The 17,348-nt window shown below is 34.0% G+C and overlaps 1 protein-coding gene across 3 annotated transcripts; it reads left to right on the top strand.

Moving 5' to 3' along the window:
• Positions 1 to 2,358: 2,358 nt before the first annotated feature.
• Positions 2,359 to 5,405, top strand: LOC104116169 (uncharacterized). Of its 3 annotated transcripts, none has more exons than XM_009626969.3 (4): positions 2,359 to 2,667; positions 3,218 to 3,538; positions 4,490 to 4,662; positions 4,852 to 5,405. In XM_009626969.3, the coding sequence occupies exons 1-4, from the start codon at positions 2,521 to 2,523 to the stop codon at positions 4,976 to 4,978; spliced, it is 768 nt and encodes a 255-aa protein (XP_009625264.1). In that variant the 5' UTR covers positions 2,359 to 2,520; the 3' UTR covers positions 4,979 to 5,405. The 3 variants fall into 3 exon arrangements, with proteins under 3 accessions (XP_009625264.1, XP_009625265.1, XP_009625263.1); XM_009626970.3 differs by having other exon boundaries at positions 2,360 to 2,667; positions 3,276 to 3,538; XM_009626968.4 differs by having other exon boundaries at positions 2,360 to 2,814.
• The last annotated feature ends 11,943 nt before the right edge of the window (positions 5,406 to 17,348 follow it).

Below are 17,348 nucleotides of genomic sequence, written 5' to 3'. Positions count from 1 at the left end.
TGAGGCCACTGAGGTGTGTTTGGTATAACGAAAAATATTTTTCGTTAAAAATATTTTTTAATAAAATATTTTCTTGAAAAATAAGTAGGGATGGGCGATGACGGAAAAAAAAACAGAAAAACAAAAAAACAAAAAATTAAAAAATACAAAAAAAGGTAAATTTCTTTTGGCGGGGGTGCGGGGTAGGCGGAGACGGAAAAGAAAAAAAAATTAAAATCTGAAAAAAAAACTTTTTGGAGAGGGGGAGGGGGTTGGGGTTAGATGTGAGAGTAGATGAAGTTTTTAAAAAATATTTTCCTAACTTTTTCTAGGGAAGTCATTTTCCTCCGATTTTAGAAAAATGTGATATGTAGGAAAATATTTTTCAAACTATTTTGTACAACTAAACAGTGAAAAATAAAAGAATATTTTTCCGGCATATCAAACACACCCTAAATCTAACTGTAACTTCCTTGACTAGTGTACTTTTCTTTTGAAAAAATAATGAAACTCTCTTTATTGACAACAAAATTGTTAAAATAAAGTCGTTTGCATGTAAAATTTATCGGATTTAATTTAAGGAAGATCGAATCTTTGATAAAGGAAAGAGATTTTGCATATATATATATATATATATATATAGACATCTTAACTACTGTTAAGTTTAGTGTTAATCTTTATCAAGTGATTAGGTAGAGATTTTACTAGGTCTATATAAATCTTCGAGGAAGTTATATATTTGTTTGCTCAGCCAAAGATATTTATCTTTTCTAAGGGGAATGCATAAAGTGGCCCCCACCAAAATTACTCATCTAGCTGTCAAGTATGCCCAAAAATAGTTACATAGTTCCAACTCTTCTAGTATTAAAATGATGGGCACGTCTTGATTTGACTAACACTCTTCAAACTCACCGTTAAATTAAGCCCATGGGTTCCGCTACTTTCAAACAACAATTCTCGTGGGTTCCATTTATTGGGCCACAAGAAAGCTAAGCCCATCCTCTAAATTCTCAAGAGTGCCACTGAAATTATGTGCTTTCGCTTTCAATTCGCCCGCAGATTTTAGCACGTGACAAGTATCACGTGACTGGACAAATTAGGACCGTTAAAAGTACAAACCTCGAGTAGTGACCATAACTTTAGTTCAGTGTTTTAAAAGACGTTTTCGGTTAGTAATACCAAATTTGAAGTTTAAATTGTAGGTTAATTATTTTTTTTTTCCATGTAAAATTTTTTATTTTTTTGACTCAAGTTACTTGTACTTCTAAGTAACATATAAAAAATTATTTTGACTAATTTTTTGTTTAAATAGAGCACACATGTATATATATATTCACATATTTATAATTTTCTTCATCTTTTATGCAATTTCACGTATTTATAAATATTTAATATAATTATATTATTTTATAAAATATTAAAAATTAAATATTCAGACTTATCCCGGTGAGACATTAAAATTCCTCGCCCCCCTCTTTTAAAACAGTGCTTTAGTGGGCCTAAATTCACATGAAGATTTGGATTTGGTGCCTACAGATGAAACAACCACTGTATGTAAACCAAGTACGGGGACGCCGACAAATAATTAGTAGGCGTTTTGGACAATATTATTATGTTGAAGTTAAAGAGGCAGAAATTAAGAAGAAAAAAAAAAGATAGAATAACTTGGATTATTATGTTAGGAGTGGTTCAAAATGATCCTTAGATATATTTTTAAGTAGTTTTGATCTTTTAAATTTGTCAAATTAGTATTCGCTCCGTTTCAATTTAAATGACATATTTTGCTTATTAGTCAGTTCAAAAAAGAATAACACATTTTTATATTTAGAAACAATTTAACTTTGAACTTTTTATTTTACCCGCTTTACTTTTATAGCCATACAAATATTATTGCCCCACAAAGTTTTTATCTCTTAAACTTTTAGGATCACATGTTTCAAAAGTCTTCTTTTCTTTCATAAATTTTGTGTCAAATCAAACTAGTTCATCTAAATTGAAACTGAGGGAGTAGAATTTTGGACAATACCCATATATATTGAAGTTAAAAGAGGCAGAAATCAGTAAAAATGACCTCCTAATTTTCATGTGTGAAATATTTAGAATTATCGGATCATCAAATAAAATATGAATAACTCGGCTTCCTTTAATTTCTTTGAAAAAAAGGCGTGCTTCCAAGATATGCTTGAAACAATTTTTTCTTTCTCTTGTTACTATATCTCTAGACTAGATTCAATATTTTTTATCGAGAATTAGTGACATCATTATATACGTAGTTAAGAGCAATAATTTTGATTGATGATTGATTTGTGAAACTTAAAAGAAAGACATAATTGGCATGTATGAATTTTCCGCTATAAAAGGTCCCTATTCTTTCTACTATGACAGTCCAAACAAACTCTGCTCCCAATTTTTTGAACCGAGACTCAGAAAATCCCTCCTTAGAATCTCTGAAACCTTCCTTCAGGTTAGAACCAAAACAATATTAAAACAAAACCAAAGATTCTGATTTAATATCAAAAATAGATTATTTTTTCTTAAAAAATGCTTCTTCGAAGCTCTTCAAGTCAATTATTGAAGCATTCATGGTCAACTCCACACTCATCCCCGGAGCCAGACTTCATGCTTCACGTACCAAAACAGTTCTCAAGATCAACATCATCACTCTCAATCTCATCACAAAATTCAATAGTACGTAAATTGTCCCGAGCTCTCTCTGAAACTGATCTTAAGGAGCTCCAAAATCCATCATATTTTTCCAGCACGTGTTGCATGGCCATGCATGACGTAGTTCCTCTCACAGTTGAAGAAATAGACGAAGAAGAAAAAGAGGAGCGGGTAATGTTGAATTGTGTCACGGTCTCATCTAAACACATACCCCTAATCACATGGTTTTTTCATGAGTTTAAAAGTGTCTTTAATATGCCCTCACGTGAGGGCTAAATCTTTTTTGACAACCTTAATTATATTTTCAACACGGCGGCGGCCTTATAGACTCTTTTTTCGTAAGCCTAATTAAGTCATCAACCTGCCCTTCATGTGCGACCTGATTATATTCTTTTTAATGGGCCTAGCTAGCACGTTAGTAACGAGTGACGATGAGAGTTAGACATAACCTAAGACCTTTGCACCTGCTCACACTATGTTGAATTTACTGTGACGTCTAAAAATTTAAACTATTATATATATATATATATAATACATATTTATTTATTTATTTCATTATATATATCTTCAACAGGTAGGGTTGACAAATGGGTTGATGTTGTTTTCGGATTCCGGGTTGAAAACGGATGCAGGGTGCGAAGTTGAGGAAAAGAATAGACACACAACGGCGGTTGAGCTGGTGGTTGACGGCGGCGGGGGCGGAGGAGCTGGAAGTGGGAGGATATGTGGTGGTGGTGGAGGTGGTGATTATAACGGTGGAAAGGGAGACGATTCTGAGTACTGGGATTCACCAAATTATGGGAGTGATAATACTGATTTGTATTACACAAAGATGATTCAAGCTAATCCTAGCAATTCACTGCTTCTTGGAAATTATGCAAGATTCTTGAAAGAGGTACTAATATAGTACTTTGTTTAGCTGTATTTTTACCAACAGAAAATTACAAAGTTGTGCGGGCTTAATTAGTTCCATTTCATTTTATATGTACATATTTGATTAGACATGGAGTTTAAGAATTTAAGTAAAAATTAAAAAACTTTTGGCAAATATTATTATAATTATCTTTAGAACTTGTGATTTTAAATACGTCATAATATTCTATAGTTATTAGAGAATGTCATTAAAGATAATAGTAAAAGTTTAGTGTTAAAATTCAATTGCAAATATAGAAAACTATTTTTTTTTGGGAACAGATTTTAAAACAAGAATGTGATATAAAATGAAATTTTGAGAGATTATTGTGTTTTTAGTAAATTAAAGTAGTGAATTGCATATTCAATCAAATCTTTTTGTGACCAGAAAGTTCCTTTTTTTTTTTGCATCGGTTTAATTTTATATTGTAAGAATATGGAAAAAATAAATAGCTTAATGTACAATTGGTAATTGAAAAATAGCCGCAGTTTCAAAAGTAATTGAAATTTAGCTATTTTTTCATGTAGAGATAAATTTAAATAAAAACACTTTTAAAAATCCGAAAAATTCTAAGTATAATATGTTGAAGTTCGAATATTCTACATATATACGAGATTTTAGCATAATGTGCTGGAGTTCCAACGAATATGCTGGAAATTCATATGCAGGATCTCCATAATCCAGGAACTTTCCGTGTTTCAGCTAAATAGTAACTATTTTTCAAAACTTTACAAGTGCTAGCTATTTTTTGATTATCAGTCCGAAAACTGGCTAGTTTGTATTATTTTCACTAATACTATAGGGTTTATTTTGGTGAGAGCTTTTTTGATAATTTAAAAGATATAGGAGCAAAACTTAAGTATTGGAGTAGCAGATTTGTTCACTATATACGTTTTTAAAAGTTGTAAATTTAGTAAATGGAATTTTGAACAGGTCCGTGGAAACTTGGTAAAAGCAGAAGAATATTGTGGGAGAGCAATATTGGCAAATCCAAGTGATGGAAATATACTTTCACTTTATGCTGATTTAATTTGGAGATCCCATAAAGATGCGCCTCGTGCTCTCAACTACTTTGAGAAAGCTATTAAAGCTTCCCCTGACGATTGGTAAGAATTCGTGCACTTAACCAGTTATAATAGATTATTTATTTATTTTTGGATTACTAAATTATGATATTATAAATCATTTACCTATTGTTGTATACGGTCATTTTAACTTGATAATGTAAGTCTCAACGCACAAAAGTTAAACTCGTAAAATGAAACATAGACATGTTTTTTTTTTTGGTGATGCAGTTATGTGTTAGCCTCCTATGCTCACTTTCTTTGGGATGCAGAGGATGATGATGAAGAAGAAAATGGACAAGAAAGAAAACAGGAAATGAGCGATATTAACTCATCACAACCTTGTTTCTTCGTATGACTAACTACCTCACAGTTTAATGAATGTTCTCTTTAGCAAATTAAATTAAAATATAAACTCTCTAATATTTTTGTTTTCTGTTTTTCAACCTTTGGGGTACGTAGTTAACCTTTCTTTTCATTCCTTGACTAGTTTCTTCGCGAACATAGAATCAATAATGTTTTGTAGAACAAAGGGAGTGGGCTAAACCCTAATCAACTTGTGGGATGTTACATACCCTGTAGACAACAATCGCAACAGTCGATCTGGTCCCCTACCCCACAAAGTAACTTGACGGTCGAACCACTCCCAAGGCAAATAATGACCTAGGGGTCGATCCGGCTAAGACTCCCGTTGAGTATTTTGAGTTTTGCTCTTTCTCGGCTTGATCTTGTAATTAAGAATGAAATAAAATCATGTTCCTGGAAACACTGGAGTTCTGGTTTTATTTTCCTCCAACGGAAATTTCTACTAATTAATTTCCTTTTTGATCCAGTGTAGGTTAATTGAGTATAAATATTGTGTATTTTCTTTTTTGGCGCACGGTATCTTGCTAACCTATATAATATTGAATATGTTGATGAATGAGAACCACAAAGGCCGTAAAGGGATGAGAATTCTTTCAACATCTTAATTGGCTGCTTTTGAAGATCTCTAGAAAATATAGAGCCATTTTTTGAGTCCATTACTTCACTGAACTATTAAAAATAATATAATAAAATCTCTTTTTATTTTTTAAGGGAGAATACATATTTATCCCTACATTTGTTCAGTTTTGCCAACTACACAACTTTGCGAGAGTCCAATGACTCATGAACTTGTTCAACGTAAAATTAATACACACCCACAAGACCATGACCAGATTTCAGTTAGGCAGTGCAATACACGCACTACTCATGTTTTGCCAGGTCATTCTTTTAAAATGTCAATTTTTGCTTTTTTTTACTTTTTTCTACCATCTTCTGCTCATTATTTTCCACCATTTTTAAATCATCAAACCAATCACCCACTGAATAACCACCAAATTAAAATCACTACCAAGTCAAACTAAGAAATCAGTAAATCATACAGAGCTTGTTTCCCAACTATTGAACTGAAACCTAATCTCCTTTCCGCTTTGTTTGCTTATGCATATAATCCCAAAGTTCACATATTTTAAACATAATTAGCAATACTCCTGAATTGTAGCATTTTAAAATTTTTAGTCTGACTGCTCCTCAGACATAGTCGACTAATATGGAGACAGTCTGCACAATACTGTTAGTACTTCGATTCAATCAAATATTTATCTCAATAAACAGTAATTGCTTATAATAAAATATGAAAGTATTAAGGTAAATGATACGAGGAATTTTATACTGGTTCGGAACCAATGTGGTATCTTACTCCAGTCCCCTTGAGTTATAAGGAAGTTATCTCTTTAGCACTTTGTAATATGAGTTGAGCACATCTTGTGTGATTTTCAGCGTTTACCACCAGCGTTTACAAAGTTGGTTTTCACTCGCTCACCAATAACGCAAAAGGTTGGTTTTTACTCGCTCACCATCAACGACTCTTTGGTTTTCACTCGCTTACCAAAGAAGCGAATAATGACACAACCTCTAAGGACACACTGCCTTTCGAATATTTTCAGTCTCTCTTCACTCTTTTGTGTACACAGTAAATCTACTAAAAGCTAATTACAATGCTTGTTAAGAGTAGAATAAAGAACTTGTAGTTAGTAGATAATTGTATATAAGGTTGCATGCTTAGGAATGTCTTCAACTTTCTTTAAATAGTTGTTCTTCTTTCTTATAATGGTTCTGACTGTTGATCCATATTTGCTGTCAATCTTCCTTGATTTGGTTACCTGATTTCTTGCATAATTGGCGTGCATGGTTCTTCTCTTGTTGTTGTATTCGTCGCTCATTCTTGTACAAGACGCAGGGGATTTAGATTGCCTTCACAATTATTGCTATCCGTAGAGAGAGTTTAGCTAATTGTGGAAACCATGTACAGATTTGTACTATTTGTTTATCATATGATTTTGCCTTGATCTTATCCTTCTTGAATCTGGTGTATTCATGGGCGGGAGCTTCTTGATCTCCATGGTTGATTGTCCACAATATCTTTTCCTTGTACAAATCCTTGATTTATGTCATCCAGTTATATATCACATTCATATTCTTTCCTGAGCCTCCTTTATTTATTTTCCTTTTTGAGCACCAAAGATATATTCTTCAATATCCCATATACTATAACTCTTGTTTCCTTCTTTGACTATAGAAAAAAGTTCCATTCACAATGTAGTATCACTGTCTTCTTTGATTTTCTTCCTTAACTAGATACATCGTGTAATTGCCAATATACTATTTACCAAGTGTAGTACCAATCTTCCTCAAATAAGGTAATAGATCTTCAATATAGAAAATATTTCCTTCTGAATAGCTCTCAAAATATCTTTGAACTCCTATTATATAGGAAGTATTCCTTTCTTGATCTTGAAAATTAATCTCTTTCCATAATATAGATTGTACTATCTCCATAATATATTTTTTTTCCATAGAAAATATATTCTTCATATTATATTGGAAATATTCCTTTCTTGATCTTGGAAAATAATCTCTTTCCATAATATAGATTGTATTATATTCATAATATATTTTCTTTCTATAGAGAATGTATGCTTCCTTGGCCTTGTAATATCTTTTTCATGTAGTATCTTTCTTCCACAAAATAATAGATCTTGTAGAGAATTCTAGCAACCTTCCTTTCAAGATATTTAAGAACTCTCCTTCCATAATTTTTGTAGAGTCCTCTTCTGATATTGTAGTAAACCATTCAATATTTAAAATATGACTTTCAAATATTATTCCTTCCATGAAGCTTGCAGATTAAATCGCTAGGAATAATCTTCCTTGATAAATTCATTACATGATATTAACTTTCCTATATTTAGTTAGATCTTTACTATCATCTTATTTCTTAAATAAATCTGTGCAAGAATAAGATTACCACAAGCAAATGTTCTTTGAATAATAATTATGTTGGTTTGTTATCATCAAAATCAATACGTGAAACCTTGAAGCTAACAATCTCCCCCCTTTTGATTATGATAAACCATTGATTACAAAATAAGAAAACTTAATTAAAGGAAGTAATGATATATGCTAGATAAACTGGTTACTTCCCTGAAGTAATCTTCTCGAAATTCATGTAGTACATCAAGTGTGGACTCCCCCTCAATTTATGGTTTCCTTAGTTATGCTCCTCCTGTCTCCATGCATTCTACCTGAATTTTTGAGCTTTTGTATTTTCCTCTTTTGTCATCATCAAAAGGGTGGAATAGGATATAAATTACTAGAACTAATAATAAAGTATACGCTCAACAAAAAATAGATCTTCCAACAATCTCTCAATTAGATAAATGCACAATCCCTTAATATATCTAGTCTAAAGTAAAATCAACGACAAGTATACTAAACACTAAGCAATCAATACCAAAGGTTTGATTCAATTGGAAAGACTTTTGAGTAACTAAATCATTGTTGACCACACGAAGCACAAGAAATTGCAGTTCATTTTAGGTCAACCAAAAATAATTTCAAATATTTAAAGAGAATTATTAGACTTCTAATAACGTAGATCAGTACTACACAATTTTGAATCTATTAAAAATAATTCTAATAGAATCGAACCGCAGACATGCTATCATAGAGTTGAAATTACATAAATGTAACGACCCTGCCAGTTGTTTTGAGTATTACAGCCATGTTCCCCTAATTTACTGCTCAATTTATACTTTACAGTTGTTATATGACTTACTGATGTAATTGGTTCAAGTCCGGTGAGATCTTGAAATGAATTGGAACACTTAGTTTTAAAGTTTAAAACTTAAGTTGAAAAGGTTAGCTGGATGTTGACCCATGTGTAAACGACCCTGGAATAAAGTTTTGATAATTCCAACATCTCCATATAGTGAATTTTGACTTAGGAGCGTGTCCGAAAAATTATTTGGAAGCCCATAGCTAAATTAGGCTTGAAATAGCAAAATTAAAAATTTAAGTTTTGAAGTTTGATCGGGGAGTTGACCTTTTGATATCAGGTTCAGAATCCGATTCTGAAATTTTTAGAGGTCCGTTATGTCATTTATGACTTGTGTACAAAACTTGAGGTCAATCGGACTTGATTTGATAGGTTTCGGCATCGAATGTAGAAGTTAAAAGTTCTTAGTTTTATTAAGCTTGAACTGGGGTATGATTCATGGTTTTAGCATTGTTTGATATGATTTGAGGTTTCGACTAAGTTCGTATGATGTTTTAGGACTTGTTGGTATGTTTGATTGAGATCCCGAGAGACTCGAGTGAGTTTCGGATGGTTAACGGATTGAATTTTGGACTTTGGACTTTGGTGAAATTTTTCTCATACACTGTCTGGTTTTCTTCTATGCAATCGCGTGAAGAGGGATGCGATCGCGTAGGTTTAGCTGAGGCAGTGGAGAAATTATTCTTCAGGATCGCATGTAGATGAATGCGATTGAGAAGCTATGGGATTTTGTGATTCGCGAACGCGGGCTAAGGCCGCGTTCGCGTAGAGAACATGGAGCAGAAGTGGAGGTCGCGCGTTTGTGCTTCGCGATCGCGTGGACGAGTCCATGATCGCGCAGGTTAGTGAAGTTGAGCTTCGCGGTCATGTGGACAGGTCCGCGATCGCGTAAGGTTAAAATTGGTCAGGGGCAAACAGTGTTTCGTGATCGCGTGAGATTGTCCACGATCGCGTTAAGCAAATGACTAGGCACAAAGTTTAAGTTCTTTTCGTCCCATTTTCTATTTTTAACAAATTGGAACTTGGGGAGAGGCGATTTTCGGGAGATTTTCAAGAAAAATAATAGAGTAAGTGTTCTTAACTCAATTTTGGTCAAATTACCCGAATCTATTGCTATTTTTAGCATTTAATTAGTGATTTAAGTTAGAAAGTTTTGGAAACCCTCTTGGATAAATTTTAGTATTTGAGGGCCGAATTTTTATCGGAATTTAGTAATTTTGGTATGGTTGGACTCGTGGTTGAAAGGGCGTTCATATTTTATAACTTTTTTCGGATTCCGAGACGTGGGCCCTATGGGCAATTTTTAAGTAAAATTTCGGATTTTATTAAAACATTAGTATTTTCATATGGAATTAATTCCAATAATTTGTAGTGACTGAATCAAATTAATTGTGACTAGATTCGAGGTGTTCGGAGGATGATTCGCGAGGCAAGAGCATAGAAAGTAAAGAATTACACAGTTTGAGGTAAGTAACATTCTAAACTTGCTTCTGAGGGTATGAATCCCTGATTTTTGTGTTATATCAATTGTTGAAAGTGACGCACATGCTAGGTGACGAGTGTGTGGGCGTGCACCATAGAAATTGTGACTTAAAATAAATTCTGTGGAGTTGTAAAATTAAAGAATCATATTATTATTCGAATATTCTCCACATGTTAGGGAAATTAAGGCGAGACTCATATTAAAGACCATGCTTAGGCTACGTGCCGATATTTTGGGACTTATAGGGTCATGTTGCTATTGAATTTAATTGTTTAAAAATATACATTTCATACTCAGTCATGTTTATCCATTGTGAGAATATTAGGGGGATCGAGTTGCGTGCCCATTGCAACATGCCTTATATGCTTTATTATTGTAACGACCCGACTTGTCATTTTAAGAATAAATACCCCGCTCAGTGACTTAAGGTCTCAAGAAGCTTCGTAATATGTATTATGACCCGTGTGTGTGGTCGAGTTTGGTTTTCGGAAGATTCGGAATTAAATTTAAAGAAAAATTTTTATTTTGAAGCTTAAATGGAAAGAGTTAACCGGAGAGTTGACTTTTGAGCAAACGACCTCGGAATGGAATTTTGATTATGTTAATAGTTTTGTATGATAATTTCGGGGTTAGGCGTGTGTCCGGATTTGAATTTGGAAGTCCGTCGGACAATTCAGTGCATTTTGGCGAAAGTTGGAAAATAGAATAGTTTTGGAAAGTTTGACCGAGAGTTGACTTTTTGATATCGGGGTCGGAATTCGATTCTAAAAATTGGAACAGCTCCATTATGTCATTTATGACTCGTGTGCAAAATTTGAAGTCATTCCGGATTGATTTGATGTGTTTCGGCACAAGATATAGAATTTGAAAGTTTAAAGTTCATAGATTTTGATTTGAGCTGCGATTCATCGTTGTGATGTTGTTTGTTGTTTTTTGAGGCCTCAAGTAGGTCCGTGTTATGTTATGGAACTTGTTGGTATATTTGAACGGGGTCCCGAGGGGTTTGGGTGTATATTTGGGGCATTGGTTGAGAGATTTGTAGAGTTAAGAAATTTGGGAGTTTGACCATGGTCAATATCGGGTCAAGACGACCTCTTTTCAGTGTTGTGAGTGCGCGAGCAGGTCCGTAGTGTATTTTATAATTGAAATTCATATATGGTTTGTGTCCGGGAGGTTCCAGATGAGTTTCGGGAGTGCTGAGGCAAAAGGAAAGTGCGGACCTCAGGGGAGTTGTGCGGACCACAAAATTTTGGTGCGGCCGCACTCCAGTCCGCAGTGGAGTGTGCGGACCGCACAATTTTGTGTGCGGCTGCACTCAGGAACTCTCAGATTTGATGGTCCGACTTCGGAAGATTATATCATTTGATCCACAAGAAAATTTGAGATGATTCAAAACGAAAGTTGTAGACCTTCGTGTCTAGTTTCTAGAAAGGTAAAGAAATCATAATTTGGACATCTGTAGAGAAAGTTATGGCCAAAATACTAAAACTTGGCAGTGCAGTTCCAAGTGAGTGCGGCCGCACCGTTTTTGTCCGACCGCAGGAGATGGGGATGTGTGGCCGCACCATTTTTGTGCGGACCGCACATTGGGAGTTCAGAGGATGTACTATATATCCGAGGTTTAGGTTATTATTTCATTTTTGGACTTTGGGAGCTCGGTTTGAGACGAATTTTCGTGGGTTTTTCAAAAAATTCATCAGGGTAAGTGATTCTAACTCGAATTTGGTTAATATACATGAATATATCACTGATTTAGTCATTTAATCGGTGAATTGAGCTGGAAATTTGGGAAAATTGTAAAACTTTTTCAAAAACGAAAAATATAGATTTGGAGGACGATTTGTGATTGGAATTCGATAAAATTGGTATGGTTGAACTCGTATCAGAATGGGTGTTCGAATTTCATGAAAATAATGTCGGGTTCCGAGGGGCGGGCCCCACGTTCACTTTGTTTACTTTTTGGAATAAATTTTTAATTCGACGTTTTATTATCCGAAATTATTTCCGATGAATTTTAATGACGTTATACAATTGATTTGAATAGATTTGAGCGGTCCGGAGGTCAATTCAAGCAAAAAGGCGATTTTGAAATATCAGCATAACTTCTAAAAGGTAAGTGTCTTGTTAACATCGAGTGGGAGAAATACCCCTTAGGCATTGAGTATTATGTGCAAACTGTGTAATTGAAAACCATGTACGCGAGGTAACGAGTACGTACTTGGTTTATATGTGCAAATTTCGTTGATTAAAATCCTTAGACGCCCTTAGGTATTAAATTGGAAATTATTGACACTTATTAAATCCTCTATTTGTCATGCCTAGATCCTTGTTTGTTGAAATTATTTTATACGATGATTTGGTGTGATTGCCACCTTGATTTTATGTGAAATATTATTTTGTTGAGCTGTTCACTTTCGAATATTTTTGTTAAGATTTTGTGCACATTATGGTCGAGCCATGGGCTCCTTATTGTGGAAAATAATGTATTGTTGATTTCTGTAACAAGTTGTAATATTTGGGCACTGGATGTGCAATTTGTGATATGTTGTAAGATTTGAGCACTTGATGTGCAATTTATGATACGTTGTAAGATTTGAGCACTTATGTGCAATCTGTGATATGTTGTAAGATTTGAGCACTTGATGTGCAAATTTTGAAATGTTGTAATATTTGGGCACTTGAGGTACGATTTGTGAAATATTGTGATATTGATACGCATATGGTGAGATAAGGGTAGCTTGAAACGCGTGGCTAGCAGGGGAACTACTAAAAGTCATGCGGTGATATAAGGTCAGGGTGTTGAAACGCATGCGGTGAGATAATGGTGGCTTGAAATGCGTGGCTAGTAGGGGAACTACTAGAAGTCATGCGGTGTGATAAGGGTAGCTAAAACGTGGGATGTTATTTCGGGAAAAAAATTATTTCTTTAAAATTAAATATGAGGGCTCCCGCGGTGATATAGGAAAATGAGATATTGTGAGTTTATTTATGATTTGGGACTACGAGGCTGTACCTCGGGAGTGACCTGTTGATATTTCTTTATTTATGTTCGTGTCTTGGGTGATTTTGTTTCATTTAATATGTAAATTCTTGTCTTCTTCCGTGACGTACTAGTTGACTTTATTATTATATATTTTTTGCTCCTAGTTGTATTGTGTTGGCTTTGGCTTTTTAGCACGAGACTCTGAAGAAGTATATTTCTGTTTTTTCTTACTGATTTTCGATGATTGAGTTGATTTAAATAAAAAAAATTATTATTATGTTCTAAATTAAATAATTTTACAACCAAACCAGCAGTTTATCTGATGCTTTAATTTAAGTGCAATATTATTTTCTTCACCCAAATAATTTCTAAAAATAAATTCAATTCTTTGTTGATTTCTTACTTGATTTTAAAATTCTAAACTCACTTTAGTGGAAATAAATTGATCATGTGGATCTTATATACATTGAGGATATTGGCATGTGAATTGTCCGTGCAGTTATGATATGAAATGTGGGCACGAGGTGCCGAAAAAATATGATTATTTAATTATGGGCACGAAGTACCATGGAGATATGAAAAATGGGCTGAGACTCGTGTTTATGAAAAATATAAAAATGGTCTGAGACCCGTATTTTTATGATTTTGAAATGAGGTATCACATGGTGACTTTTTAATTGAAGAATTATATTCAAAATATTTATTTGGAAGTATGTTTATTTAGAAAGAATTATATGAAAGAATTGTATTTGAGAAAAATTATATTTGAAAGAGAGTTATTTAGTAGAATTATATGTGAAGGACATTTATTTGAAGAATTTGATTTAATTGGGTGTACTTGTATTTAGTATTTGTTGAGCGATATTAAATGGTATTTTTGTTGTCTTGTTGTGCATATCACTGGTTGTTTTGTGTCACCCTTATTGTTATCTGTTTCCTACTATTTTGTATATTATATTGCACAGGCTATTAGACTAGTTAGTGTCTTGACTGTACCTCGTCCTTACTCCACTGAGGTTAATCTTGAAACTTACTGGGTACCGACCGTGGTGTACTCATACTACACTTCTGCATATTTTTGTGCAGAGCCAGGTATTGGAGATATCGGACTTGAGCAGAGTTAAAGCGGGACCGTAAGGATTCAAGGTAGAGCTGCTGGATCGTCGTAGTCCCTGGAGTCTTTTCATTTTATTGTACTATTAACTTTTAATCAAACAGTATTGTATATTCGGTCCTCGTGATCATCCCATGTATTCAGTTAGAGTTCGTGACTCAGTACTACCAGTCTTGGGAGGTTGTATATTCATATTTGTTCTGCTGTTAGTTTTGATTACTTATTAAATAAATAAAAAAGGCTTTAGAATGTAATTGAAATCGGCTTACCTTGTCTTAGAGACTAGGTGCCAACACGACGCCTGTGATGAGATTTTGGGTTGTGACAATTATTATATGGATCGGGGTTGCCCGCCTGCAGCAGGCCATATCATCTTTATTTCATGCTTTGGCTGAAGGAGCCCCTCCGGAGTCTGCACCCCTCCCCCCCACATTGTGCGTAAATGATTTATATCCGGGATGGACTTCCTAGGGCATGGACTTGCCTTATTTATATATGTTCGGGATGGACTTTCCAGGGCATGGACTTGCCTTATTTATTTATAAATGTGATGAATTCCCTGGATATGGACTCCGAAGCATTTATATTTGGGGATAAATTACCCTGGGATAGATTGGCCTTATACGGTACTGAGTGATTGACTGTCAGTTGATGTATATATATACATGGGATAGACCTTCCTTAGGTTGGATTGGACATATACAGTACTGAGTGACTGAGTAAATTGTGATCATGAGTACACAAGGTTTTTACACTGAGATGTCATATTCCTCATATGTCAGAATTGGACTATTTTACTTGTACTGAGTTTAACTGTTGAACTTGAAAGCATGCCTATATTTCTGTACCATTATTGCTATACTGGACTGTACCTGCTGAACTCGTCACTACTTTCAGCCCAAAGGTTAGTCTTGTTACTTATTGAGTTGGTTGTATTCATACTACACTCTGCACCTCATGTGCAGATCCAGGTACTTTCGGATATGGTGGTTTTCAAATTTGAGGACTTATCTGTTAGAGACAATCAAGGTAGCTGTTTGGCATCCGCAAACCTTGACTCTCTTTCCTTTCAGTTATTGTATTGTTCTATATTTTCAGATAGTGTTCTTATCAGTCAGACTTTGTTATTATTTAGATGCTCATGAACTTAGTGACACCAGATTTTGGGAGTGTGTTTATATTAGTAATTGTGAGATTTTCTATTAAGTTCAAATTTTATGTTTTCAAACTTAAGGAAATATGTGATTTATTGAGGTCGTCGGCTTGCCTAGTATTAAGATAGGCGCCATCACGACGGGTGGAATTTTGGGTCGTGACAATAAATAATAAACACAAAAGAGGTAAGATGATAATGAATCATTTTTACCGAAAAGGATACACGAGGATATCATTAAGATACCAATTTCTTTCCTCAAATTGAGAAAATATTTCAATATCCTCAAAGCATACTTCCATGTTAGCTTACCTTTGGCACATATCTCTTTGGTTAGAGGAGTAGACGGTTCACGGGAGTACTTATGTACTATAAAGTTCTAATTCAAGCCTCTTGAATAGTTCTTTTGAATGCGCCTCCATATGAATGAACTTCCTTTCTTGCGTTGCATTATTTTGAGACTTGAAGAGGAATGTTAATTCTCCCTTGTACTCTCAAATTCAATTACCTTGCAAACTTTATAAAATTCTTGATACAACTTCTCGTTAGTATCATCAATATATATGTGTATAGCTATAATCCAACTACCATGCCTTTTTAAAAAAAAAAAATTATTTTGAAAAGAAGAGAAGTTATACTCTTAGAGATGATCATAAAACGAATGGGTTACAAGAACACTATTAGAAAAATCTTAACATTAGGGGATGTTTTAAGGAAATTCTTCAATTATCAAACCAAGTAAAAGATATCACAAGTATTTAGAAACTCTATAAGATGCCCACGAAGATATAACAATAATCTCAACGAAGAAGCAAACCTTCTTGCTGTGAAACCTTAAACTATAAGTTTACCTTTGTTTCTCAATACCTTGCCTTCAAGCTCAGTTTTTGAATATACTTGATTATACATTTTGTCGGCTCTCACACTATGACTCTTTCGACATTATTCATCTATTCTTGTGTTTCAAGAATACATCATTCACCACAATGCTTCTCATGGATTTTCTAGATCGGCTTGTATGAATGTACCAATACCAATCTGCATTCACACTCTTGCTCAAAGATACATAAGTCCAGTAAGATAAATTCATGTCCATAAGATTAGCGGGTAGCAAGGGCTAATGAAGATTCTGTCAATCTTACCAATTTTTGTCCTTTCCATTATAGTAGATAGACATTTGACCAAAAGGATGAACATAATCAACAATTGATTTTTCTTCATATCATATCTCATATGAATTATTCTCCAATATAGATCCAGAGCATAACCCAATTGAGTTGAATAATCATCGATAATAGGAATACATACCTTTTTTCTTCAACCTTTTGAGTATTTCTCAAAAAATGTCATGTGCAGAATTGACCTCACGGTTGAATAACTTTCTTGACTTAAATGAGGCATTAGTATTCTTACCAGGAAAGTAAATATCACACATATAATTCACTTCAAGAATAATCTAAGACATATATATGCACGAGTCAAGTTTGTACGATATTAATATAATCACATGCTTGCTTATCCTAATATCTTATGCAAATGATATGGTTCATGCAAGACATATTGTAACGACCCGACTTGTCGTTTTAAGAATTAACGCCCCGTTCAGTGACTTAAGATCTCGAACAACTTCGTAATAAGTATTCTGACCCGTGGGTGTGGTCGAGTTTGATTTTTTGAAGATTCGGAATTTAATTAAAAGAATAATTCTTATTTAAGAAGCTTAAAAGAAAAGAGTTGACCGGGGAGTTGACTTTTGATATTGGGCCCGGAATATGATTCTGAAAATTGAAATACCTACATTACGTCATTTATGACTTGTGTGCAAAATTTGAAGTTATTCCGTATTGATTTGAT

This window comes from Nicotiana tomentosiformis, chromosome 11, assembly GCF_000390325.3.
Source record: "Nicotiana tomentosiformis chromosome 11, ASM39032v3, whole genome shotgun sequence".
Taxonomy (NCBI): Eukaryota; Viridiplantae; Streptophyta; class Magnoliopsida; order Solanales; family Solanaceae; genus Nicotiana; species Nicotiana tomentosiformis.
This window is presented reverse-complemented; position numbering and strand designations above follow the sequence as displayed.

Coding starts and splice junctions, on each gene's coding strand:
- LOC104116169 (XM_009626968.4), top strand. CDS start 2,521: ATGCTTCTTCGAAGCTCTTCAAGTCAATTATTGAAGCATTCATGGTCA. Junction 3,539..4,489: donor ATGCAAGATTCTTGAAAGAG/GTACTAATATAG, acceptor AATTTTGAACAG/GTCCGTGGAAACTTGGTAAA. Junction 4,663..4,851: donor AAAGCTTCCCCTGACGATTG/GTAAGAATTCGT, acceptor TTGGTGATGCAG/TTATGTGTTAGCCTCCTATG.